The following is a 27,492-nucleotide window of genomic DNA, read 5'->3' on the forward strand; positions in this document are numbered from 1 at the left end:
GGACAGTTTTCCTTGATAATTTCTTTTTTTTTAGGTTTTTTTTTTGCAAGGCAAATGGGGTTAAGTGACTTGCCCAAGGCCACACAGCTAGGTAATTATTAAGTGTCTGAGATCAAATTTGAACCCAGGTACTCCTGATTCCAGGGCCGGTGCTTTATCCACTACGCCACCTAGCCGCCCCTCCTGGATAATTTCTTGAAAGATGATCTCTGGGATCTTTTTGATCATGGCTTTCAGGTAGTCTAATAGTTCTTAAGTTATTTCTCCAGGATCTATTTTCTACGTCAATTGTTTTTCCATTGAGATATATTTTTTCTATTTTTTTCACTCTTGATTTTTTTTAGCTTCCACTTGCCCAATTCTAACTTTAAAGGAATTACTTTCTGCAGTGGGCCTTTATACTTCCTTTTCTATTTGGCCAATTTTACTTTTTTAAGAGGAAGTCTTCATTTCAGTGAATTTTTGCTTATCTTTTCCCATTTGTTCAATTCTTCTTTTCCAGGTTTTCTTCCCTGCATTGGATTTTTTGTGCCTCTTTTTCCATTTGATCTAGCCTGCTTTTTTAAGGTGTTAGTTTCTTCAGTACTTTTTTGTGCTTCCTTACCAAGTTCTCTTTACCAAGCTGTTGACTTTTTTTCATAAGTTTTTTGCATCACTCTTATTTATCTTCCCAATTTTCTTCTACTGCACTTAACTTGATTTTTAAAATCCTTTTTGAGTTCTTCCATGCCTTGAGACCAGTTCATATTTTTATTTGAGGCTTTGGTTGCAGGACTTTTGACTTTGTTGCCTTCTGGGTGTGTGTTTTGATCTTTTTTCACCATAGTAATTTTCTCAGTCAGAATTTTTTCACTTTCCAGTTTTAATTCTTGACTTTTAACTCTTTGGGAAAGTGGGCTTTTCTTTTCAAATAGAGAGGGCACTGTCCTAAGCTTCAGGTTTTTTGTGTAACTATTTTCAGAGGTAATTCTGATGGACCTATATGTTTTGACTCTTCCAAAGTGGTATGATCCTAGTGTTTACCACTACTGTGTGCTGGTTTGTGATTTGATCACACACAATTTTTTCAACTCTGGAACTGTGACTAGGGTCCCCTCCCTGGCATCCCAAAGCTCTGCTGTGTTGATGTTCCTCCTTATACTTTGACCCTCCAAAATGGGCAATGCAACAAGAGGCCTGCTCCTGGTTACAGTAAAGGGACATATATGAGCATGTTACTAGGCAGTTTGAGAGTACTAGAAGATAGATGAATTGAGAAAAATTGAAGTTAATAGAGAGTGTGGATGACATTGGAAGTAATCTTCTGGGAAAGTCAGTATGGGATGAGATGAGGGATGAATGTAGAGTTTTTCCTTAACAAGGGAAAGGGCCTGCCTTTTCATGTGAGACTGTTATGAGAGAGATACTAGAGAAAGATGTCAGTTATGTGAAGTAAGGAGATGGGTAGGAGCTCTCATCTCCCTGGGAATACCTTTACAGTTTTAATTGTAGGTATGAATTTTGAAGTCAGTTGAGGGTGAGAGTTTCTATGACCTTGAGGGGATTGGAAAAGGTTTTAAATAATAGCCATGGTAGATGGGATATCTGATTGATTTGGGAGGTGCAAAAGAAATGTCTTGTCAAAGGGGAGGGCTTAATTGAAATTGCATAACGTCAGAGATTTTTAGTTTGCCTAGTTGCACAGGTGGTAATAGATATGGGCTATCAGTATAGTGGTGGAAGCGCTGGTTTTATAATTGTGAGAGCATTGATATTGAAAAGGTACCCATGTACACCAAAATATTTATAATAGCACTTTTTATAGTAGCAAATAATTCTCAACAAAGAAAATACCTGTTGATGGGAGAATCATTAAACAAATTCTGGAACATGAATAATAATAATACAGTATTATTACTGTGCTATAGGAAACGAAGACTATGATGAATACAGAGAAACATAGATTTATTTGAACTGATAAAGTGACATAAGTAGAGCCAAGAAAATAGTGTAAACAATAACTGCAATTTAAATGGGAACCACATACACACAAAAAAATCAAAAGTGAATGTTGGGGGCAGTGGGTGACGCAGAGGATAGAGTGTCAGCCCTGGAGTCAGAAGGACCTGGGTTCAAATTTGACCTGAGACACTTAATAATTAACCTAGCTGTGTGACCTTGGGCAAGTCACTTAATCCCATTACCCTGCACAAAGCAAAAGAAAAAAGTTGAATGTTACAAAATTACAAAGAACCAAGCCTGGCCCCAAAGAAGAGAAATGAGAAGCTAGCCTTTTATTCCAGTTCTTTGCAGAAGTTTGAAGTCCATGGGTATAGAAGACTACATATATTTTCACCTTTTTTTTTAAGCTGTATTAATAAATTTCACTAATTTTCTTCTTCTTTTTTTGTTTTTTTAAGGCTTTTGCATGGCAAACAGTGTTAAGTGGCTTGCCCAAGGCCACACAGCTAGGTAATTATTAAGTGTCTGAGGCTGGATTTGAACTCAGGTACTCCTGACTCTAGGGCCAGTGCTCTGTTCACTGTGCTATCTAGCTGCCCCTCTTTTTTTTTTCTTTAAAAAATATTTGTCTTTGAGGTGCCTGTGAGGGTGTGCTTGAAGAAAGAGAGGTATAGGATGGGGGTAGGAGGCTGCAAGAAATTCTGGTGATTATAATGAAAATATATCCAATAAAATTTATTTTTTTTAAAAAGCAGCTCTTTGGACATGGGAATGTTTTCAGTTTTTATTCTGTCACTGCCTATGTTAGGATCTTGTACATTATAGATGTACAAAGATGGACTTTATTATAATGGGATTTTTTTTGCATTTTTTGCACCTTTAAAAAAATCATTATCGGTACTTTTTAGATAAAAATTCCTTCTTTCCTTACAAACAGTCTGGAAATGCTTCTTTCAAACTCTATATAGATAGATGGAAAATTTTTGGCATTGAATAATTTTTCATATTGAATACTCTAGTTCAAAATGGTGATGATAAAAAAAAACTTGAATTTATATAGCACTTTAAGGTTTGCAAAGAACTTAACGTGTTGTCTTTCAACTTAAATCTTACGTTGCTATTATTATCTTCAATTTCCAGATGAAGAAACTTAGGGCAATTAAGTGACTTGTTTAGGGTTAAATAGTTAGTAAATATCTGAGACCAGGTTTGAATTCAAGTTTTATTTGTTTTCCCCCATTAGAATGGTGGAAGCTCCTCTTCTTGATTGGTTTAGTTACAAGGCCTTGATTCATAGCATGATTCAGGGCCATAGTTGACTTGTAAGTGCTTATTGACTTGACTTTTGTTGTCTTTAGCAATAAGTTATCTATGGCTACTCCTTTATACTGTACTATTCAAATTTATCTAGTCTTAAGTAATATATATAAATATATAAAATAATGTAATTAATAAGTAATAATATTAATAATCAATAATATATAATTTACATGCTATATTAATATAATAAATAATATAATAAACAATATAATTAATATATAGTATTTTCTGTAATGTACACACACACACACACAATACATACATGTGCATATGCATATTTCTTGAACACTGCTTTAGCCAGGAAATGATTGTCAGTGGTGTACTTAGATTGTGTTTATCATCATGGTCTGGTATGATAGGCCATTTCCATTGAAAACTTGTTAGACTTTGTGTAGTACTCCTTTACCTGTTCAGTATTACATGTGGTAAAGCTATTTTTGGGGGGCAAAGGTAAGAATTTTATGATGAGAATTCTATTGCATTTGGGTTGCATTCAGTACCATTTTTGGTAGAACCAAACCAGAGAGGGTCAATGTTTGAGCCATTCTCTTAAGTTTTCTGGTAGTGATATGGAACTTGGATCTCAAATCTTGTTAATTTACACTAACTCATCTTCTTTCCTATCTGATCCCCATCCCCTCCCCCCCCCCTTTTTTTTTACTCACAACACAACCATTCTGGTCCAAATCACTGCTCATCTGGATGTTTTAAAAAGCCTCCTAATTGGTTTTCCTGCAGTTTCTCTTTATAGTTCATCCCCTATACATCAGTCAATAAATGAGCACTTAAGGGCTAGACACTCTTCTAGGTCTAGGACATAAGTTGAAATGGTCTCTTTAGGGTATGATCATGATCTATCTAGTCAGGCAAAACAATATATCTGTATTAGACATAATGTTTTTTGTGCTTCCTTATTGAAAAGGATAAATGATATCATGGGGTAAATCTCTTAACTAGAGATTGAATGAGGCAGAGTTGCACAAAGTCTTCAGTTTTACTTGATCTTCCAGAGTCATTGAAGTCCTGTGGCAGGACAAAAGTCAAGATGATTGGCAGTGTTGTGGATGACCTTGGGATCTTACATGTCTGACCAAGCTCTAATAAACCTTCCACAGTGCCTACTCCAACCATTAGGACAAATTGTTCTCATCTGTCCATTCAACCAGGCAGTCTTCACATGGTTTGGGTAGATATGCTACTGTCACTGATAGGTCTGAGACCTACTGATAACTTTCCACTTGGCTGGAGGTTACAAGTATGAATGACTGTGCTTTGGAAGTAGTCAAGAAATGACATAGTGGCTCAGATGAGGGCAAGCTAAAGCAAAAGCTCAACTAATACAGCTTAGGGCCTCAGTAGCATAGTTCTGGTGGTTCAGTGGGAGCGGGTTGAGGATGATGTCTAGAGTGAATATTGTTCTACCCTGAGTGAATTTTCTTCTACTTAAGCCCTTCACTCAGGTTAGATCATCCCCTCCTCCCCAAACTCTATTTCAAGCAAACTAGCCTTCCCCCCTATTTCTCCCACCTGACACTCTTTATCTTCGATTTCTATGCCTTTACACTTGCTGTCATATTTCTGGAATGCACTCTTTCACCTTCACCTTTAGAGTTCTCTTCCTTTGTTAGATTGTAGGCATTATCTTTAATATGAAACCTTTTTGACACATACCCTCCCTTATTACTAATGTCCTTCTTCCCAAACTACTTTGTGTTTATTTGCATTCATTCTCTATATTTACATATATATTTGTATTTATTAATTTTATATTTATGCCACATGTATTAGAACCTGAGCTTATTGTGAATAAGAATGTTTCATTCTTTGAATTCCTAGTCCCTGTCACAGTCCCAGTATTACTTTAGATGATTAATAAAAATAAGTATATGATAATATGCTTAAATACAATTTAATATAATTAAGTTAATACATGGAATGTTATTTTATTTTTTCCAGTTACTTAAAAGGATAGTTTTCAACATTCAGCTTTTTGTAAATTTTTTTGAGTTTCACATTTTTTTTCCATCTTCCTTCCTCTCTCCCTCCCCATGACAGTGAGTAATATGATATTGGTTATTCATGTATAATCGTTTAACATTTCCATATTAGTTATGTTGTGAAGGAAGAATCAGAACTGAAGTGGGGGGGGAACTAAGGAGAGAGAAAAAGATAAAACAAGTTTTTTTTTTAGGTTTTTGCAAGGCAAACGGGGTTAAGTGGCTTGCCCAAGGCCACACAGCTAGGTAATTATTAAGTGTCTGAGACTGGATTTGAACCCAGGTACTTCTGACTCCAGGGCTGGTGCTTTATCCACTGAGCCACCTAGCCACCCCTAAAACAAGTTTTAAAAAGCAAGATGAAGTTTTAAAAAGTAGGAATAGTTTTCAGACTCAAATTTTTTCTCTGGATGGGATGGCATTTTCCATCTCAAATCTTAGAATTGTCCTTGATCACTGAACTGCTGAGAAGGAGCTAAGTTTAAGTTTATCACAGTTGATTATCACACAGTTTTGCTATTAATGTGTACAGTGTTTTCCTGGTTCTGGTCACATAATGACTATGCTATGATTCAAGATGTATGTCTTTGCATTTTGAGTTCATCACCTCTGTCAGGATAGGTTCTCTGGATATATGTATATATATATCAATTTCTCTGTGTGTGTGTGTGTGTGTGTGTGTGTGTGTGTGTGTGTATGTACATATACATATATATATAGATAGATAGATAGATAGATCACAGTTCTTATGTCTTAAAATTTTTTCCTTTAGTGTTATTGTCCTATAAATTGTTTTTTTGTTTTTACTCACTTCACCCTTATATTAGTTCCTATTATACAAGATTCTCTGAAATTCTCTCTATCATCAGTGTTTTAAAGCACAGTAAGATTCCATAAAACTCATGTATCACAATTTGTTCAGTCATTCTTCATTTGTTGAATATCCCTTTAGATTCAATTAGTTCTTTTTTTTCCCTGTTAAATTCATCTTTCAGGGTGAGGAAGTTAGTTTGACTTTATAACTTATTTCTTCTTGAGATTATTTTCTTCCTCTGCCACTGCTCTGTGTGTGTGTTTGTGGGGGGGGGGTGTTCTTTCTTTCATTTGTTGATTTCAACCCTTCTTTTTCCCTTGCAGTGAATAAGAATTCATTCCTTCTTCCATGTTTATTTACTCCTTTAATAGGGCAGCTAGTTGGTACAGTGGTTAGAACACCAGCCCTGGAATCAGAAGGACAGGAGTTCAAATCTGGTCTCAAACACTTGGCAGTCACTACTTGTGTGACCTTACCACCTAAGTCTGATTGCCTTAAATCCAGGTCATGTCCAGTTGTACTGATCTCATATTTGGCCACTAGATCCTTATAACTCCAGGGGAGAAAGTGAGGTTGGTGATTTACCATAATACCTTTTTTTTTATTTTAAGAAAAATTTTATTTATTTTGAATTTTACAATTTCCCCCCATCTCACTTCTCTCCCCCACCCCCACAGAAGGCAGTTTGATAGTCTTTACATCATTCCCATAGTATACATTGATCTAAGTTGAATGTGATGAGAGAGAAATCATATCCTTAAGGAAGAAATATAGTATGAGATATAGCAGAATTACATAAGACAACATTTTTTTTTAAATTAAAGGTAATAGTCCTTTGTCTTTGTTCAAACTCCACAATTCTTTCTCAGAATACAGATGGCATTCTCCATCACAGACACCGCAAAGTTGTGCCTGCTTTGCTGCCCTGTTGGTATGAGCAAGTCCATTAAGGGTGATCATTATTCCCATGTTGCTGTTAGGATGTACATTATTCTTCTGGTTCTGCTCATTTCACTTAGCATCAGTTCATGCAAATCCTTCCAGGTTTCCCTGAATTCCCATCCCTCCTGGTTTCTAATAGAACAGTAGTGTTCCATCACACACATACATATACCACAGTTTGTTAAGCTGTTCCCCAATTGATGGACTTTCCTTCAGTTTCCATTTCTTTGCCACCACAAACAGAGCTACTATGAACATTTTTGTACAGGTGATGTTTTTGCCCTTTTTCATCATCTCTTCAGGACCAGTAGTGGTATTGCTGGATCAAAGGGCATGCACATTTTTATTGCCCTTTGGGCATAATTCCAAATTGCTCTCCAGAAAGGTTGGCTGAGTTCACAGCTCCAATAGCATAACATCTTACTCTAATCCAATTCACAAACTTGCCATAGCATTCCAACACCTCTCTAATATTTGTTCTTGAAGTTCATAAGGACAAATAGCAACAACAATCTTGAGAACTATAAAGTTCACCTTTCCTTCCTTTTCTCTATATAATATATTCCTTTTGTCTTCCCTTTTCTTTCCCCTCTTAACAAATCATCAGAATAGATGATTCTACCTCCCCAACCTTCTTTGTTTTTTATCCTTTGAAGATATGAAGGGACACTTATTAATTCTTCCTCTGTTAGAATTACATTATTAGACAGAACCTTCCAGTTGCTCAGATAAAATTTTACCTTTTTAGGCTTCTCTGACTTCTTGTATTTGTCTTTCAAAGTTTCAGCTTAGCTGTAGTCTTTTTATCAGAAATGCCTGAAAGTCTTATACTCCTTCCTTTCAGCTTCCCATGGGCTAAGTTATTTGGCATTATAAGCCTGTCTTTTTCGTCTTTTTGGATTATTTTATTTCATGGTCTCATTTATAGAAGAAGCTATCAGGTCTTGTATGAACTTGATCCTAGTTCCTTAGTACTTGAACTGCTTTTTTCTGGCTGCTTTATTCTTTGAAGTACAACTTCTGGGTTTTGTCTGTCACATACCTAGGACTTTTCTTTTTTGAGTGTTTCTTACATGAAGTGATTAATAGATTCTTTTTATCTTTACCTCTGTTTCTAATAAATAACATAATATTTGTAGTGCTTTCAAGTTTGCAAAGTACTTATTACATGTCACATTTGATCCTCATGGCAACCCTTTTAGGGTGATATAATTATTATCTTCATTTCACAGATGAGAAACTGAAGCACAGTTTGACTTGCCCAGAAAAACACAGTAAGTGTTTGAGGAAGGTTCAAACTTGGAACTTCATTTCTCCAAGTCCAGCCTTCTGTTACTCTTAGCTACTTAGTTGCCTCTGGGAAGTTTTTCATTTATAATTTCTTGAAATACAATGTCTAGGATTTTGTTTTTCAATGTGATTTTCAGGAAGTCTGATGATTAACCTGTCTTTTTCGTCTTTTTGGATTATTTTATTTCATGGTCTCATTTATAGAAGAAGCTATCAGGTCTTGTATGAACTTGATCCTAGTTCCTTAGTACTTGAACTGCTTTTTTCTGGCTGCTTTATTCTTTGAAGTACAACTTCTGGGTTTTGTCTGTCACATACCTAGGACTTTTCTTTTTTGAGTGTTTCTTACATGAAGTGATTAATAGATTCTTTTTATCTTTACCTCTGTTTCTAATAAATAACATAATATTTGTAGTGCTTTCAAGTTTGCAAAGTACTTATTACATGTCACATTTGATCCTCATGGCAACCCTTTTAGGGTGATATAATTATTATCTTCATTTCACAGATGAGAAACTGAAGCACAGTTTGACTTGCCCAGAAAAACACAGTAAGTGTTTGAGGAAGGTTCAAACTTGGAACTTCATTTCTCCAAGTCCAGCCTTCTGTTACTCTTAGCTACTTAGTTGCCTCTGGGAAGTTTTTCATTTATAATTTCTTGAAATACAATGTCTAGGATTTTGTTTTTCAATGTGATTTTCAGGAAGTCTGATGATTAACCTTTGATCTGTTTTCTATATATTTTTTTGTCATTTATCTTTAATTTTCTGTTTTTCCAGTCCTTTGATTTTGATTTGCTTCATAGTGCCATTGATTCTTTTTTAGCTCATTCTTGTTTTTTGGAAGTGTCTTACTTGGGGTAGCATTTACTAATTTGTTTTTTAGACTATTTATTCTCTTTATTCAGGAGTCTTTTATTTCACTTTTTATCTCTTCATTCTGAGTTTTCTCAGTTATCTCTTCATTCTCAGTTCTTTTCTTTGAGTCATTACTTGCTTTTGTTTCAGAGATTCTCTTGGGGGTTTCTCTTGATCTAAAATAATTTTGACATTGATTGGTATTTTCTTTGATATATTCATTTCTCTAGCATTAATTCCTGAATAGGAATTTTGTGCTTGATTCAGTCCTTCCTTCCTACTATGCTTTTTTGGGGGAGAGGTTGCTGGGTGCTAACTGCCTGTCTCATCCCAAGTCTTTTGACCTCTACCTTCCAGAGGTAGGCCCCCTTGGATCTTTGAGGTACTCTTTGAGTACTCTTGAGAGTACTCGATCTTCAGGGCTCTCTCATAGTAGAACAGAGCTAGAGACTTCTAGGTCCTGTGCTTGGAACAATCATGGCAGTTGTGCCACTTCCTTCCTGATCTCCTAGGGTTTTCTTACCATTCTGACATTTTCTCACGAGACACCTCAGGATACAGAGCCAAGAGTTTGCCTATTTGTGATCATGGTCTTCCTGGGAGACTTTTGCCCAGCTTGATTTATTGACTTCAGCTAGAACTGATTTTGTTGGTGACTGAATTTTTGTGCATATCTGGGATGGAGGAATTCATTTACTAAAGTTGTCCACTGTATTTCTTTTTAGGTTTTTGCAAGGCAATGGGGTTAAGTGGCTTGCCCAAGGCCACACAACACAGCCAGGTAATTATTAAGTGCCTGAGACAGTATTTGAACTCAGGTACTCCCCACTCCAGGGCTGATGCTCTATGCACTGCACCACCTAGCTGCCCCACCACTGTATTTCTTGATTGTTATTCTGTCTGGTTCTGTTTCAGGATTTGGGGGGAGTTAAGTAAATGAGAGCTGGGCTGGCCCCTTCTATAAATAGCCATCTTAACTGGAAATCAAGGTTTTGAGTTTGGGGAAACATCTTTTTCAAGTTGAGAAAGGAACTTGAAAAGGAAGCTGTGCATAAAAATGAATTTATAATGGTATATGAAGCAGTATTGAAAGTAACTTGAGAGGTAATCAAGTCCAACCCTTAGACCCATACTTTGGTTCCATTCTGTTATAATTTTGTTATATTATGACCTTTATAATGAGGTTTCATACACATACACGCGTGTGCACAAACATACACATATGTATTTGGAACTTAGTGTTTTACAGTGTGTTTTATCTATTGTGTATGGGATTTTTTTTTAGGTTTTTTTTTTTTGCAAGGCAAATGGGGTTAAGTGGCTTGCCCAAGGCCACACAGCTAGGTAATTATTAAGTTTCTGAGACCGGATTTGAACCCAGGTACTCCTGACACCAGGGCCAGTGCTTTATCCACTGCGCCACCTAGCCTTCCCTGTGTATGGGATTTTATAAGATTTGTTGAAATCTAATTTCTGAAACCTTTGATCCTTTTTATCATCTTCTCTTTGATACTCCTTTGTTTTTTTTTAATTTTTTATTTATTTAAGGCAAGGAGGTTATAACTTGCCCAAGGTCACACAGCTAAGCAAATAATCTGGGGTCACATTTGAACTCAGGTCCTACTAACTCCAGGGCTGGTGCTATATCCACCGTGCCCCCCAGCTGCCCCCTGATACTCCTTAGGTTTTAAGGACACTCTTCCATCCTGTCTCTCTGACTGTCTTTTTAATTTCCTTTCCTGAGTCTTCATCTAGGTCATGTCTTTTACCATCAATGTCCCACTTTACCCTCTGCACTATTTCACTTGATAATCTCATCAGCTCCCTTTGATTTGCTTTCCATCTCCATGCTGATTTTTAAATCTGCTTTTCCAACTCTATCTTCCTTTCTCCTTATCTCCACTCTCACATCTCCTGCTTATTAGACATCTAGAAGTAGATATCCTATAGATATCTCAAATTCAACCTATCTGAAACTGAAAACATTATCTTTCACTCCAAAATGTCCCTTCTTCCTAACTTCCCTATTACTGTTGAGGGTAACACCATTCTCCCAGTCAACCAAGTAACCTAGGTACTATTCTAAACTTCATCTTTTACCTTCCCATATCCAATCTGTAGTCAAGGCCTGTTGATTTTACCTTCATATCTCTTGGATACTCCCCTTCTTCTCTGATACTGCCACTACTCTGACATAGGCTCTTCTCTCGGGGATTATTGCAATAATCCACTGGTTCATCTTTCTGCTTTAAGTCTCTTCCCATTCCAGTCTGTCTTTTATTCAGCTGTTTAGGTTCCTAAAGCATAGATCTGATCATACTCAGTAGTCTGATCTGCTCAATAAACTCCAGAAGTGTGCCCCAATGATCTCCCAGGATCAGGTAATACAAATTTATAATCCTCTTGTTTGATTTTCAGAGTCCTTTGTAATCCATGCCTTTAAACCCTGGTCTTTCTGGTCTTATATTTTATACTCCTTAACAACAACAATATTCGAGCTGTAGAATGACTGTCTCTCATTTCTGGAAAATTCTCCCTACTCATTTTTGTCCCGGCTTCCTTAGTTACAATCTTATTTTCTACATGAACACTTTTTTGAAACCCTTTAATTCTAGTACCTTCTCCTCTGATCATTATTTCCACTTTATTTTGTGTGTAGCTTGTTCATACATAGTTTTTCGATGTTGTCTTTGCCCATTATATTTTTAAGTTCCTTGAAAGCAGGGATCATCTGCCATCTTTCTTTGTATCTCCATAGCTAACTGGCCTGTATCTATTAAGTCCTTAATAAATATTTATTGACTGTTCTATTGACTGTACTATTTCCCACTTTTCCTAGAAGTTGTTAGATAGAGATTCCTTACCTGAAATATTGGTATTCTTGGGTTTAGGCTTCTAAATTCAATTTTTTCTGAAACCAACCTTACTAGACTTTTATTAATCTACTACTACTACTGCTAAATAATAAAAGTAAATTAAGACTAAAATCAGCAACTATTGCTTTATAATGTAGTATTAAGTATAGTGTAATTCTAGGTCCCTTTCATTCCTTTTTTTTTTGTCCTTATTTCATTTGAGATTCTTGGCTTTTTTGTTCCTCCAGTGAAATTTAAAAATTATTTAGTTTATTTCTGTACAATACTGCCTTATTGATTTGATAGGTTTGATCCTATATCTGTAACCTGTGATAAAATCTTCAAGGGCTTTAAAATTTATTCTGAATCTTTAAAATATAGATATTAGATAGTCCTGATCTAAAATTAGTTAATTAGAAATTATTTTAATTTTTAAAAAATGTTACCTTTGTTATAACTTTTGTTTTTTTATCACTTTTCCTTTTTACTTACCACTTTCCCCTCCCAGAGTCATCTTTTTAAAACTTTAATACAGTTTTCAACAATTATTTTTGAATTTCATATTTCTCCCCCTTCCCTCCTTCTGACAGAGTAGTTTTTGATATAGGTTATATATGTATAACTATGTTAAACCTATTTCCATAGTAATCATCCTGTGAAAAAGAGTCATTTTTGATAACAAAATAAACCATATTTATTAAAGTATAATCTCTAGACCTTTAAAAGCCTGTAGCATTTTGACAGAATTACTGACTGAAACTGCACATAATTGAAGAATTTTTTATGATAATGTTATTACTTGGTGCAAATAGTTGAAAATTGTGATAGTGGACTAGAAAACATGTTTTATTTTTGTTTACATCATGTTGGAAACATAGGGCAGATATTGGATACATTTAAGTGAATTGATGACATAGCAGAAAATTTCAGCAGTGATAGCATCCTATATGCTTAGGTGCTGATCTCACTGCTTTTGGTAAACATTCTACATTCTTCATAACATTCTTATTACTAAGTATAGTTATGGAATTTTGGGGAAGTGTTTAAGGTGTTTAGTATTCAATTTGAGGAGCTAATTAAGGATGTTTTGTTGCCTAGAATAATGAAGACATTTTAATCTTATGAGAAAAATCCTATTTTAACAAACTCAGTAGGCTGTTAAAATTACTTTGTTTACAATTTAAATGAAAATTTATGGGTACAGGATACAGACTGACCCTTTTTTGTTTATACTGTATTTTTAAACAAAAGTGCCTTCTTAGGTTGAAATGTTTTAGACTAAGATTTCCTGAGTTTTGTGCTTGCAGAATTATGAAAATTAATGAATGATTAAAAAGTGCTTAGTTAAATCTATGTTTTCCTTCACAACATGAATGTTTTGCTTCTTTCCTTGTGTCTTTCTATTTGACAAACAGCTGTCTTTTCAAAAGTACTGCTTTTCCCCCCTGCTACTCTCAAACTTTTAGTGACTTAGAATGACAGCCAAATTTCTTAGTTTCTTTGCCATTCCTTATGATTTTTTGCTTTTTTTTTTCTTTAAATATAAATCACCACTCATAATTCAGTTAGCATTTATTTTTTTCTCCCTCTTCTCCATTTATTGGTCACAGCAAAGATCGGAATTCTTCAATATTTCAAAATAATCTTTCTTTTACAACAGTGTTATTGCTGTTTACATTGTTCTCTTCTTAGACACTTCACCCTGCATTAGTTCATGCAAATATTCCTTGGTTTCCTCTGATAATTTGAATGCTACAGAATTAAAACTGTATATTAATTTTGCTAATACTGTGATTTTATATTGGTCTCCCTAGATATAAACACTGAACATTTCTCCAGCTATTTAAGTTGTTCTTTATTTCTTTGAAGAAAACTCTTTGTAGTTGAATCCATACATGTATGTTAATTTTAATTTATTTTATTTAGACTTTTTGCAAGGCAATGGGAGTTAAGTGGCTTGCCCAAGACCACAAAACTAGGTAATTATTAAGTGTCTGAGACTGGATTTGAACTCATGTACTCCTGACTCCAGGGCTGGCTCTATCCACTGTGCCACCTAGCTGTCCCCATATATGTATTTTTGTGTGTTTTATTAGTGATGTCCAAATATTTTATGCATTTTGTAGTTATTTGAATGGAATTTCCCTTTCTATTACTACCTCTTGGATGTTGCTGTAATATAGAAATATTGTTGATGTTTTAATATTTATTTTATAGAAGCTAGTGTCACATCTTCTTTGCTGATTCCTAGGATTTTCTAAGAAAACTATCATGTCATCAGATCGGGATAATTTTATCTCTACTTGTCTTTGACTCCTTAATTTCTTTCATCATTGATATTTCTAGCATTTCTAGAACTATTTTAAATAATGTTGGGAAAATAGTCATCCTTCCTTTATCACTCTATGTATTGGAAATGTTCTAGTTTATCCCTACTATATATATGATGCTTGCTATAACTTTTAGGTGGGTGCTTTCAGTGTTATTAAAAAAACATTCTTTTATGTCTATACATTATAGAGTTTTTTTAAAATATCAGAACTCACTGTTGTACTTTTTTTTCTCATGACAATGGAATCTACACTTTTTTGGTAGAGGACTTAGAACTCTTAATTTAGTATTTTATTTTTCCCTAGTTAACATGAAAACAATTTTTGACATTTGTTTTTAATTTTTAATTTTTTGGTTTTGAAGTATTGATTCCTGATTTCTGGTACATTCATCAATCTCCCTGAGTTCTATTCTTTGTCTGAAGGATTTGTTCTCCTCAGAGAGTTTTCTTATCTCTTTTTTTCATCTGGCCAATTTTGCTTTTTAAAGCATTCTTCTCCTCAATAACTTTTTGAATTGTTTTATCCATTTGACCTAAGCTGGTTTTTAGCATGCTATTTTCTTCAGCATTTTTTTGGATTTCCTTGACTAAGGCTGCTGACTTCATTTTCATGTTTTTCCTGCATCTCTCTCATTTCTTTTCCCAGTTTTTCTTCTAACTCCTCCATTTGATTTTCAAAGTCCTTTTTGAGCTCTGTCATGGCCTGAGCCTAATTTCTGTTTTTCTCGGAGTCTTTAGATGCAGGAGCTTGTGCTTCCTCATCTTCAGACTGAGTTTTTTGATACTTCTTGGGATCATAGATAATGTATTTCTCTGATTGCTAATTTTCCCAGCCTTAGCCTGTTTTGGGGGTGCTTCCTGAGCTTTTGGGACACTTCCACAAAGATCTCAGTGTGTGAAGCTGTGTCCTCCCTCCTGGTCTGTGAATGACCATAAGTGCCCCCCTCTGCCACGGGGCTGAGGTGGAGGGGGGTCCCTGCTGTTCTATGGGGGCCCTAGACTGGGATCAGGATCTGAATGTGGTCAGAGCCCCGGAGTCCTGTTCCAGGGACAGAGCTCTGCAGTCTCCCTCTCTCTTCACTGCCCTCCCTCAGCTCAATGGGCTCATGCCCTGGGGGCTCCGCCTGTTTCTGTTTCTGGATCTGGGCTGAGGTGGCCACTGTGCTGGCTGTGTTCCCTGAGGCCTGGGCTTCTCATGCTCACTCTTGCAGAGGTCCCCCCACTGTTCCCCCAATTTGTCCCCGGTGCTCCCCGGGGTATAGCTCAAGAAACTCCCAGCGCCCTGGGGCTGCCTCCGGGTGGCTCTAGTGGGCCACCCCTCTGGCGCGCTGCCCCTCTAACCCTGGGGAGCAGAGCTTTTCTGCTCTTTTCTGGGTTACCTTGAGTAGGAGCACTGCCTCACTGGGTCCCTCTGTGGGTTCTGTCTCTCGAAAATTTAGAGTCCATGACATTTGTTTTTAAAACTTTAAGTTCTAAATTCTCTCCCTTCTCCCTGCATTAGGAGAACAAGTATTTTGATAAGTAATAAATGTATAGTTATGCAGAACATTTCCAAAATAATCATGTTATGAAGGAAAACAGACCCCCCCCCCCCAAAAAAAAATAAGCGAAGCTTCAAGAAAAATAAAAGATAATCAGTTCTTTCTCTGGAGAATGGATAGCATACTTCATCGTAAGTCTTTCAGTCATTGTATTGCCGAGAAAAGCTAAACCATTTCACAACTGATCATCATGCAATATTGCTGTTACTTTTTATACAATACGCTTCACATTGTTGCTATTTAAGTCAGTCTTGCCCGGTTTTTCTGAGAGCTTCTCATCATTTTTTTCTTTTTCTTTTTAATTTTATTATATTTATTTTTATTTTTGTACAGAAATCCCCTCAAAACTAATAATAGCAATGATAATAATAATAAATGTGCTTCAGTCTGTTCCAATACTACCAGCTCTGTCACGGGTAGATCATGTTTTTTATGATAAGTCTATCACAAAAACTACTTCCATATTTTTCCACTGTTGCCATTGCTGATTGCAGCTCCCTTCATTCGTACTTCCCCACTACCACACACTATATTTTCTCTCTCCTTTTGCTCTGTCTCTGCTGTAGGGTAGCCGAGTGGTGCAGCAGAGGGATACCTGGCCCTGGGGCCAAGAGACCCTGAGCCCACATGCCAGTCCTTAGGCCCAGCATCTACCCGGCCCTATGGTCCCGGACAGGCCATCCAGTCCCATACCCTTGCAAGAAGTAAAAAACAGTGTAATATGTCTGACCTCTCTCCCCCATGGTCCACCCTCTCCTCCATCACTCACATTCCCCCCTTCCCCCTGTCCCTCTTCTCTCCTTTTTACTCCAGATGTCTATACCCCATTGAGTATATATGCTGTTTCCTCTCCTAGCCACCTCTGATGAGAGCAAAGATTCCCTCATTCTCCCTTACCTTCCCCCCTTCCATATCATTGCAATAGCTCATTGTAATTAAAAAATCTTATTATATGAACTATCTTAGCCTATTCTACCTCTCCTTTCTCTTACTCCCATTACATTTCCCTTTTATCTGTTGACTCCATTTTTACACCACAATATATCTTCAAATTCAGCTTTCTCCTGTGCTTCATCTATAAAAATCTACCTACTCTATTAAATGAGAAGGTTTTTTTTGAGTATTATCAGTATCATTTTTCTGTGCAAGAATATATATGTAGTTCATCATCATTAACGCCCTCATATTTTCCCTGCAATCTCTCTCATTTTTTTCCCAATTTTTCTTCTATCTCCCTTACTTGATTTTCAAAATCTTTTTTGAGCTCTGCCATAGCCCGAGCCCAACTTTCATTTTTCTTGGAGTTTTTAGATGCAGGAATTTGTATTTCCTCATCTTCAGATTGAGTATGTTGATCCTTCTTAGGATCATAGATAATGCATTTCTCAATGGTGTTCCTCTTTTTTCTCTGTTTACTCATTTCCCCAGTTGTGCCTGGTTTTGGGGTGCTTCCTGAGCATTTTGAGTATTATTGGGACACCCCCCAAAAGGATCTCCGAGTGTGAGGCTCTATCTTCCTCCTGGTCTGTGAATGAGCATAAGCGCACCCCTCTGCCATGGGGCTGAGGTGGGGGGGCCCTACTGTTCTATGTGGGGCCTAGATTGTGACCAGAATCTGAATGTGGTCAGAGCCCCAGAGTCCTGTTCCAGGTACAGAGGACAGACCTCAGAAGTCTCTCTCTACTCCCCCTACCTTAGGTATGCTAAGCACTCAAGGCTCAGTTGCCTGGGGGCTTCTGCTCACTGAGTGCACTGAGGGCTGGGCTTCACACTAGCTCTGGTAGAGCCCGCCCCCCACCGCTGATCTTCCAAGTTGTGCCCGATGCTCCCCAGGGTGTAGGTCAGGAAACTGCCCCTGCCTCTGTGACCCGGGACTCCCAGGCACCCTTGGGGCTGCCTCCAGGAGGCTAAAGTTTCTTTACTCTGGCGGGCTGCCCCTCTAAACCCATGGAGAGGAGCCTTTCCACTATTTTCCAGGTTACCTTGGGCTGGAGAACTGCCTCACTGGATCCCTCTGTGGGTTCTAACTCTTGAAAATTTAGAGTTCTTATCTTATGAGTTTTGAAAATATTACAGAGAGAATGCACCTAAGAGACACTCTTTTCCTGTCTCCATCTTGGCTCTGCCCCTGCTCATCATTTCTTATAGCATCACATCTTATTACATCACAATCACATAGCACAGTTTGTTCAGCATTTCTGAATCAATAGCATCCCCTCAATTTCCATATTCTTGCCATCAGAAAAGAGCTGCTACAAATATCCTTGTACATTTAAGTCCTTTTCCTTTTTGATTTTTCATGCATACCTACCCTTTGACCTAACAATGCCAAAAGGGATGAAAAAGAACAGGTTTTTTTTATGGCTTTAAGTATATCTTTTGATCATTTATCAATTGGGAAATGGCTCTTATTTTTACAAATTTGGTTTAGTTCTCTAATGTGTTTGAGAAATTCAGCTTTTATCAGAGAAGCTTGCTTTAAAAGTTTTTTCACAGTTACTACTGTATTTTCCTCCATCTTGTTCACCCTACTGTTGTTTATTCTGTTCTCTCCTTTCACCCTGTCCCTCCTCAAAAGTGTTTTGATTCTATCTTCTCTCCCAATCTGTTCTCCCTTCCATTTCTCCCCTCCCTTCTCTTAAGCAGATTTCTATACCCATTTGAGTGTTATTTTCTTTGAGACAATTCTCTTCACTTCCTCACTCTGACATTTCCACTTTTTATTTTGCCTCTTTATGTGAAATAGACCCCCCTTTCTCTTTCTCCTAGTACAGTCCTTTTCACCCTTAATTTTATTCTTTTCAATATTTTCCCTTCATATTCAACTCACATCTGTGTCCTCTATATTTACTCCTTCTAACTGTCCTAATAATGAGAAAATTCTTCTGAGTTATCAGCATCACCTTCTCATGAAGGAATATAAACAGTTCAATATCATTTGTCCCTTTCCCTTTTACCTTTTTTTTGAGTCATATTCGAATATCATTTTTTTGGTTCAGCTCTGCTCTTCAGAAAAGTTTGAAAGTCTGCATTTCATTGAATGTTGTCAATCTTTTCCTCTGAAAGAATATGATCAGTTTTGCTGGGTAGTCAATTCTTGGTTCTAATCCAAGTTCTTTTGCCTTGCAAAATATCATATTCCAAGCATTATGATCTTTTAATGTAGGAACTGTTAATTATGTTATCCTGATTGTGATTCCATGATAATTGAATTGTTTATTTTTTATTGCTTTTCAATATATGGAGTTCTGGAATTTGGCTACACTGTTTCTTCGAGTTTTCATTTTGGGATGATTGCTTTCAGGTGTAGAGTTTTTAAATTTCTACTTTACTCTCTAGTTCTAGAATATCAGGGCAGTTTACCCTTATAATTTCTTGAAAGATGTGGTTTAGGCTCTATTTTTTTATTATGGCTTTTAGGTAGTACAATAGTTTTTAAATGATCAATGAGCATTCCTGGATTTATTTTCCAGGTCAGTTGTTTTTGCAATGAGGTATTTCACATATGTTTTCTATTTTTTTTTCTGGTTTTGCTTTATTATTTCTTGATTTCTCATAAAATCATTAGCTTCCATTTGCTCAATTCTAATTTTTTAAGGAATCATTTTCTTCTCTGAGATTTTGTTACCTTTGATTATTTCATTTAATTCTACTTTTAAATGAATTTTTCCTTCAGTGAGTTTTTTTTTTGCCTTTTTTTTTACTTTTTGGTCAGTTCTGCTTTTTTAAGTAAGGTATTCCAGTGTTATACTTCTTTGTAAAAGGTTTGGCCACCTATTGAATAGTTAGCATTTATATAGTCCTGTGCTAGCTATGTGCCAGGCTCTGTGCTAAGTCTTTACAAGTTTTATTTCTTCTGATCTTCATATAACTTTGGAAAGTAACTGTTATTGTTATCTCTAATATGGTTGTCCTAGCTCTCTGAACTGATGAGAGGAGCTGCTTCCATTAAAGTTGATCAACTTATGATGTTATTTTTTTCTGTTAAAGATTTTATTTATTTTGAGTTTTACAATTTTTCCTCCAAGCTTACTCCCGTCGCCCCCAACAGAAGGCAATTTGTCAGTCTTTACATTGTTTCCATGTTGAACAATGATCCAAATTGAGTGTGATGAGAGAGAAATCATATCCTTAAGGAAGAAACATAAAGTATAAGAGATAACAAGATCAGACAATAAGATATCAGGTTTTTTCCTAAATTAAAGGGAACAGTCCTTGGACTTTATTCAAACTCCACGGCTCTTTGTCTGGATACAGTTGGTATTCTCCATTGCAGACAGCCCAAAATTGTCCCTGGTTGTTTCACTGATGGAATGAGTGAGTCCATCAAACGATGTTGTTAATGTGTATGTAGAATGTTCTCTTGATTCTGCTCCCTTTGCTCAGCATCGGATCCTATAAGTCATTCCATGCTTCTCTAGAGTCTGACCATTTATGATTTATTTTAGAACAATTGTATTCCTTAGTATTCATATACAATAACTTGTTTAATCATTCCTCAATTGATGGGCATCCCCTCAATTTCCAATTCTTTGCCATTACAAAAAAGAATTGCTATGAATATTTTGAAACGTCATGGTCTGGTCTTCAAGAATGAAGGACACACATTGCTGTTTTTTACATGCATCATTGTTTTAGAAAGAGTTTATTTATTTTGAATTTTACAAATTTTCCCCAAATCTTGCTTCCCTTCTCCCACAGAAAGCAACCTGTTAGTCTTTACATTTCTTTTGATCTTGGTTAGAGTGGTTTTGTCTGTGCAAAATTTTTTAATTTAATGCAATAAAATTGCATTATTTTATTATAAACAATTTTATTATAAACAATTGCATTGTTTATTTTTAATGATATTCACCATCTCTTCCTTGGTCATAAATTGCTTCCCTTTCCATATGTGTGGGATAAAAATCCCCTTAACACAAGAGACTCCTCTGAATGAAAAAAGAAAGTTTATTTTGGCTTTTCTCCTGAAAAGTGTACACTCGAAGTCTCACAAAGGTAGTGAAGATCAAGGAGCTGCCCTGAATTGACAGTCAAGCAAGATTATATGGCCTAATGCAATCCCCTCCTTCCTATGGCCCCTCTCTGTCAACTCATTGGTTAGTCTTCAGAGTTACATTCTACTTTTTTTTTTTTTTTTTTTTTTTTTTTTTTTTTTTTTTTTTTTAGGTTTTTGCAAGACAAATGGGGTTAAGTGGCTTGCCCCAGGCTACACAGCTAGGTAATTATTAAGTGTCTGAGACCGGATTTGAACCCTGGTACTCTTTATCCACTACGCCACCTAGCCCCTGTACATTCTACTTTTAATAAAACATTGCCTCACAATCCAGATGGTGAGAATAACCTTCAGGATTATAACTATTTTATTGAACACTGTTTTTTTTTTTTTTAGGTTTTTGCAAGGCAAATGGGGTTAAGTGGCTTCCCCAAGGCCACACAGCTAGGTAATTATTAAGTGTCTGAGAGTGGATTTGAACCCAGGTACTCCTGACTCCAAGGCCGGTGCTCTATCCACTACACTACCTAGTCGCCCCCATAACTATTTTATTGAAGTAAAGTCTAATTATCATTAAATAAGAGGAGTCTCATGAGCTTCCTTGGAATGCAGGTTTTCCTCATGGGAACAGTCTGCTGTTCTCTCAGTTAAGATAGTTTTATCATCAAATAGATGACTAAAAATGCAAGGTCTCTGGAAATAGTTCACTATTTCCCCACAATGGAATTGGGAGGATGCTTGGCTTGGAATGCAAGGTCTCTCCCTCTTCTAAGAATAGTCTTTTTAGGTTTTTGCAAGGCAAATGGAGTTAAGTGGCTTGCCCAAAGTCGCACAGCTAGGCAATTATTAAGTATCTGGAGGCCAGATTTGAACCCAGGTACTCCTGACTCCAGGGCTTTATCCACTGTGCCACCTGCCCCCTTCTAAGAATAGTCTTAAGAGTAATGGTCTATCTTTGTTTTAATGATTTTTAACCCTGAGAGGACTTCACTAGGAATTTCAAGTCCTTTTTTTGTCATTCAAGAAAGATTTTATTTGAGTTTTACAATTTTTCCCCTAATCTTGCTTCCCTCTCCCCACCCCCACAGAAGGCAGCCTGTTAGTCTTCACATTGTTTTCATAATATACATTGATCTAAGTTGAATGTGATGAGAGAGAAATCATATCCTTAAGGAAAAAAAGTATAAGAGAAAGCAAGATTACATAAAAAGATAAAAGATTTTTTCTAAGTTAAAGGTAATAGTCTTTGATCTTTGTTTAAACTCTACAATTCTTTCTCTGGATACAGATGATATTCTCTCTCACAGATAGCCTTGGAGCTCTAAGGAGGGATCCAGCTTGGCTACTTAGTATGGAAGCCCAAACTACAACTTGGATAGGAGTGTAGGCAAGTAGCAGAGTCCTGCCTTGAGGGAGAGCAGAGAAATCTCTGCAGACTTCCCTTACTGTCTCTGGGGGTGGGGTGCAGGCTTCTTTCTCCAGATTCTCGCTGCTGGTTCTGCAGCCAGTGCTCCTCACTTCACACTCATTTTGGTGTAGCAGAATTTTCTCACCACCCCTTCAAGCTGTTGCTGATGATCTCTGGGCTGTGCTGTGCTGTGCTGCAACCAGGGCTTTTCTCCAACCCTGGTCCTGGTGAAACACACATCTTTCCCTCACAACTTCTAAGTCATCTTGGACTGGGAAAATGTATCACTTAGTTTTTATGTGGGTTCTACCCCTCTAAATTTTGGGTAGGGTCATAATATGTTGGCTTTTGGAGTTGGGGGGGGGAGTTCCCAGGAAATGCTGTCTTCACTCTGCCATCTTGGCTCTGTCCTCCTGAAGCTAACATTTCTAATATGATATTGAATAGTAGTGGTGGTAGTGAGTACCCTTGTGTCAACCCTGATCTTATTGGGAATGCCTCTAGCCTGTCCCCATTGCATATAATGGTTGTGGATGGTTTCAGATAGATACTGCTTATTATTCTAGGGAACAATCCATTTATTCCTATGCTCTCTAGTCTTTTTATTAGGAATGAGTGCTGTATTTTGTGAAAAGCTTTTTCAGCATCTATTGATATAATATATAGTTTCTGATAAATCTCTTAAGATAGCAAAATTATTTATATTGTTATTAATAAATTTAATTATACTGACAGTTTTCCTAATATAGAACCAACCCTGTATTTCTGGGATAAATCCTACTTGGCCATAATGTATTATCCTAGTGATAACTTCGTTGGAGTCATTTTGTTAAGATTTTATTTAAGATTTTTGCATCTATATTCATTAGAGAGATAGGTCTATAATTTTCTTTCTCTGTTTTAACCCTTCCTGGTTTAGGTATCAGCACTATATTGGTGTCATAGAAAGAGTTCTGTCCTCACCTATTTTCCCAAAGAGTTTATATAGAATTGGAACCAGTTGTTCCTTAAATGTGTGATAGAATTCACTTGTGAAGCCATCTGGTCCTGGAGATTTTTTCTCTGGGAGTTCAAAAATGGCTTTGTTGAATTTCTTTTTCTGAGATAGGGTTATTTAGGTATTTAATTTCCTCTTCATTTAACCTGGGCAACTTATATTTTTGTAAATATTCATCCATTACACTTAGATTATCAAATTTATTGGCATAGAATTGTGCAAAATAATTCACAATTATTACTTTATTTCCTCCTCATTGGTGGTGAGTTCACTGTTTTCATTTATGATACTGGCAATTTTGTTTTCTTTTTTAAAATCACGACTAGAGGTTTATCAATTTTATTTTTTTTCATAAAACCAGCTCTTGGTTTTATTTATTAGTTGAATAGTTTTCTTACTTTTGATTTTATTAATTTCTCCTTTAATTTTTAGGATTTCTAATTTGGTATTTAATTGGAGTTTCTTAATTTGTTCTTTTCTCTGATTGTTTTAGTTGCATATTTAGTTCATTGATTTCCTCTTTATCTAATTTATTCATATAAGCATTTAAAGATATAATCTATCTCCTGACAACTGCCTTGAATGTATCCCCTAGGTTTTGGTATGTTATTTCATTATTGTCATTATCTAGGATGAAATAATTCTTGCTATATTTTGTTGCTTGATCCACTCATTCTTTATAATGAGGTTATTCAGTTTCCAATTAGATTTGGGTCTGTATCTCCCTGGCCTAATATTGTATTTTTATTGCATTATGTTATGAGAAAGATGTATTCACTATTTCTGTCTTTCTGCAGTTGATCATTAGGTTTTTATGCCCTAGTACATGGTCAATTTTTGTATAAATGCCATGTAATGCAGAAAAGAAACTATACTCCTTTCTGTACCCATTCAGTTTCCTCCATATTAATACTGCCACCTTCAGTTTGCCCTCCTATATCCAGCCCCCCTCCCCTTTTTCCCCCTTTTCCCTTCCTTCTGTTGGTTCCCCTTTTCCTCCTCCATCCCCTTTCCCCTTTTTAATACTTGAAAGGATAGATAAGTTTCTTAACTGAGTGCTTGCATGTTAACTTTAAGCCAAATCTGGTGAGAATAAGATTCAGATAGATTTCACCTCCTCCCTTTCCCTCTATTGCAATAGATCCTTTGTACCTTTTAATGTGATGAGATTTACCCCATTCAGTCTCCTCATCCTCCCATCTGTTTACTGTCCACCTTTTTTAAGGAGGAAGTGTTTTTAAATCATTCTGAGTCACAAAAAAAAGGCATGAGTGGCCATCACTTCTCGCTAAGTATATTCTCTCCAATAGAATTATAATTATTGAGAGTTATTAGATTCTTTCTTCCAGGTAGGGATATAACCAGTTTCATATTATTGGATAGTGTTTGCTTGAATAAGTCATGAGTGTCCATCACTTCTGGCTAAATATATTCTCTTTATTAGAGTTGCAATTCTCAAGAGTTATTAAAGTCTTTCTCCCAGGTGGCGATATAGCCAGTTTCTTCTTATTGGATAGATTTTTTTCTTTTTTTAACCCCCCCCCCCCTTTTTTAACCTTTTCATTTGTCTCTTGAGTCTCCTGTTTGAAGTCCACAATTTTCTATTAAGATCTGGTCTTTTCATCAGGAAAAGTTGGAAGTCTCCCATTTCATTAAATGTCCATCTTTTGCCCTGGAAGAGAAGGCTCAGTTTTGCTGGACAATGAACTGCATTTCAGACTACCTGTTTTTTGGAATATTGCATTCCAGGCCCTTCAGTCCCTTAATGTTGATACAGCCAGATCCTCCTGTGTGATCCTTACTGTGGCTCCTTGGTATCTAAATTGTTTCTTTCTGGCTGCTTGCAGGATTTTCTCTTTTATCTGATAGTTCTGGAATTTGGCTACAATATTCCTTAGCATTTTCATTTTGGGATCCTTTTCTGGAGGGGATTGATGTATTCTTTCAATAACTATTTTGCCCTTGTGTTCCATGATATCAGGCCAGTTTTCCATCACTAAATCTTGTAATATTAAGTCCAGGCTTTTTTTCTCTCTTCAATGTTTTCAGGAAGACCAATAATTCTTGGGTTATCTCTCCTCAATCTGTTTTCCAGGTTAGTGATTTTGCTGATGAGATATTTTACATTTTCTTCTATGTTTTTGATTTTTTAGTTTTTTTAAAGATTCTTGTTGTCTCGTGAAGTCATTGGTTCCACAGGCTCCATTCTTTTTTTTTGATGAGAAGAATTTTCTTCATTTGCCTTTTGCAACTCCTTTTCCAGTTGGTGAATTCTATTTTTGAAAGAGTTTTCCATTTTACCAATTGAGGTTTTGAGAGACTTATTTTCTTTTTGCATTTGTCCAATTGTATTTTCCAAGGATTTGTTTTCTTGTTGCAACGTGTTAATCTTCTCTTGGGTTTCTTTTCCCAAATTTTCCAATTGATTTTTAAACTCCTTCCCAATTTCTTTAGGGAAGTCTTTCTGTACTGGAGACCAAATCATATTCTCCACAGAGGTTCTGGATCTCTCTGAGTTAGGGTCTTTCTATGGACTCCCCCCCCCCCTTTCTGCTGGCCTTTCTTCATTTCCCTAAGATCTTAGGGGAGGGACTGGTTCACAGAGGTTTGGTGTTGGGATCCCTAGAGGCTTTACTCATAGACTTTGGTAACTCCTCTTGGCTGGCCAGTAGGGGGCACTACAGGCTTTGCTCACTGAGTTTAATAACTCCAAGTGGACTGGCCAGTAGTGGGTTCTAGAGGCAGGAACCCACCCTCCAGCCCTAGTGGTAAGCCCCAGACCAGCAGTCCCACAACCAAAGCCTCTGCTCCCCAGTTGGCTCTCACACTGTGGCTCCCACAGTCAAAGCCTCTGCAGCTGATCTTAGGTTATTATGGCTCTCACCCTGTCCCCACTGGCTCTCTACTCTGTGCCTGGCTCACCCACAATCCCCAAAGACAGACCTTGAGGTAGGTGTTCTTCTCCTAGCTTCTCTTTCTGGGTTTTGTAGATTGGATTTCTGTTGAGGTTTGTTTCATATTATAAATGAGGGAAGATCAGGAGCCCTTAGCACAGGACTGGTTTTCTCTCTGCCATTTTCACTGGAAGTCTCTCTATGTGCACCCCCCCCCCCCAATTTTTTTTTTTAGGTTTTTGCAAGGCAAATGGAGTTAAGTAGCTTCCCCAAGGTCACACAGCTAGGTAAGTATTAAATGTCTGAGGCCAGATTTGAGCTCAGGTACTCCTGACTCCAAGGCCAGTGCTCTATTCACAGTGCAACCTTAGCTTCCCAATATGTGCATCATTTTTAAAAGGTACAGTAGTATTAGATTATATTCATGTTCCACAGTTTGTTTACCCAATCTCCAGTCAGTAGGCATCTATGTACTTTATTTCCAGTTCTTAACAAAAAGTACTAGTATAAACATTTTGGTGTAAATGGAGGTTTCAAGTTTGACAAAGATCTTATCTTATTGTCTTTATGCTATCTTGTTCCAAATTGCCTTTCTATTCTGTGTATTTGGAATCTCAATCAGTTGTCTTCTCTCTCTCTCTCTCTCTCTCTCTCTCTCTCTCTTTTGGTGAGGCTTGCCACCAGGGAGTCAGTATATTCTGACCTGTCATTTCTTTCTGCTTTATACATTTTGTTATCAGATTCTTATTTTTCTCTTAAGCCATTTGGAAACATCTTTCTGTGTAGTGGTTTAATCCTCTGTCCTCATCAGGTGTTAATTCATTTTTTTCTTGCATTATTTATTTAGAAGTTTATTTAATTACTCTAGAGGTCATATTCTCTTTGATCATTAATCTCTTCCCTGTTTGGCTTATTTACTTGTGCTCGAGGTTTTTAGCTAAGCTTTCTTCCTGAAGTGTCTGGTAATTTCATTCTTTTTTTCCCCTTTTCCCCTCTATCCCTCATTTTCTGATTCTTCAGTGATAGTTACTCTTGGGACTGAATGTCAGGAGCTGTCTTTTTAGTCACTTCAGGTGAGAATTCATTTTTCACTGGCTTGGTCTCTATTCTACCTGACTTGGGGAGATGGGTGGACAGGGGGTTGGAAAGAGTGGGACAGACCTGTTTCCTGCCTGTCCACTTACCTAAAGGTGGTCTAGTGGACTATACCTTGCTTGTTGATTTCCTACTGCAATCCCTTTTGTTTTGATGTATCTGAGTACTATTACAGTGCAGAACACTGTCATGCTGTAATCCCAGCAAGAACAA

The 27,492-nt window shown here is 36.7% G+C and overlaps 1 protein-coding gene across 3 annotated transcripts in view; it reads left to right on the top strand.

The window, feature by feature from the left end:
* The window catches only part of UBE2R2 (ubiquitin conjugating enzyme E2 R2), a 139,091-nt gene that overhangs the window by 14,056 nt on the left and 97,543 nt on the right, over nt 1-27,492 (top strand). The window contains exon 1 of one of the 3 annotated variants that reach the window (XM_074205969.1): nt 9,319-9,942. The exons of the other annotated variants lie outside the window; for them this stretch is intronic. Within the exon in view, the coding sequence (XP_074062070.1) occupies nt 9,901-9,942 (42 nt within the window). The 5' untranslated portion in view covers nt 9,319-9,900. Of the gene's footprint in view, nt 1-9,318; nt 9,943-27,492 lie in introns of those variants that run through there. 3 annotated transcript variants of the gene reach the window in all.

Source organism: Macrotis lagotis, chromosome X (genome assembly GCF_037893015.1).
Source record: "Macrotis lagotis isolate mMagLag1 chromosome X, bilby.v1.9.chrom.fasta, whole genome shotgun sequence".
Classification (NCBI taxonomy): domain Eukaryota; kingdom Metazoa; phylum Chordata; class Mammalia; order Peramelemorphia; family Peramelidae; genus Macrotis; species Macrotis lagotis.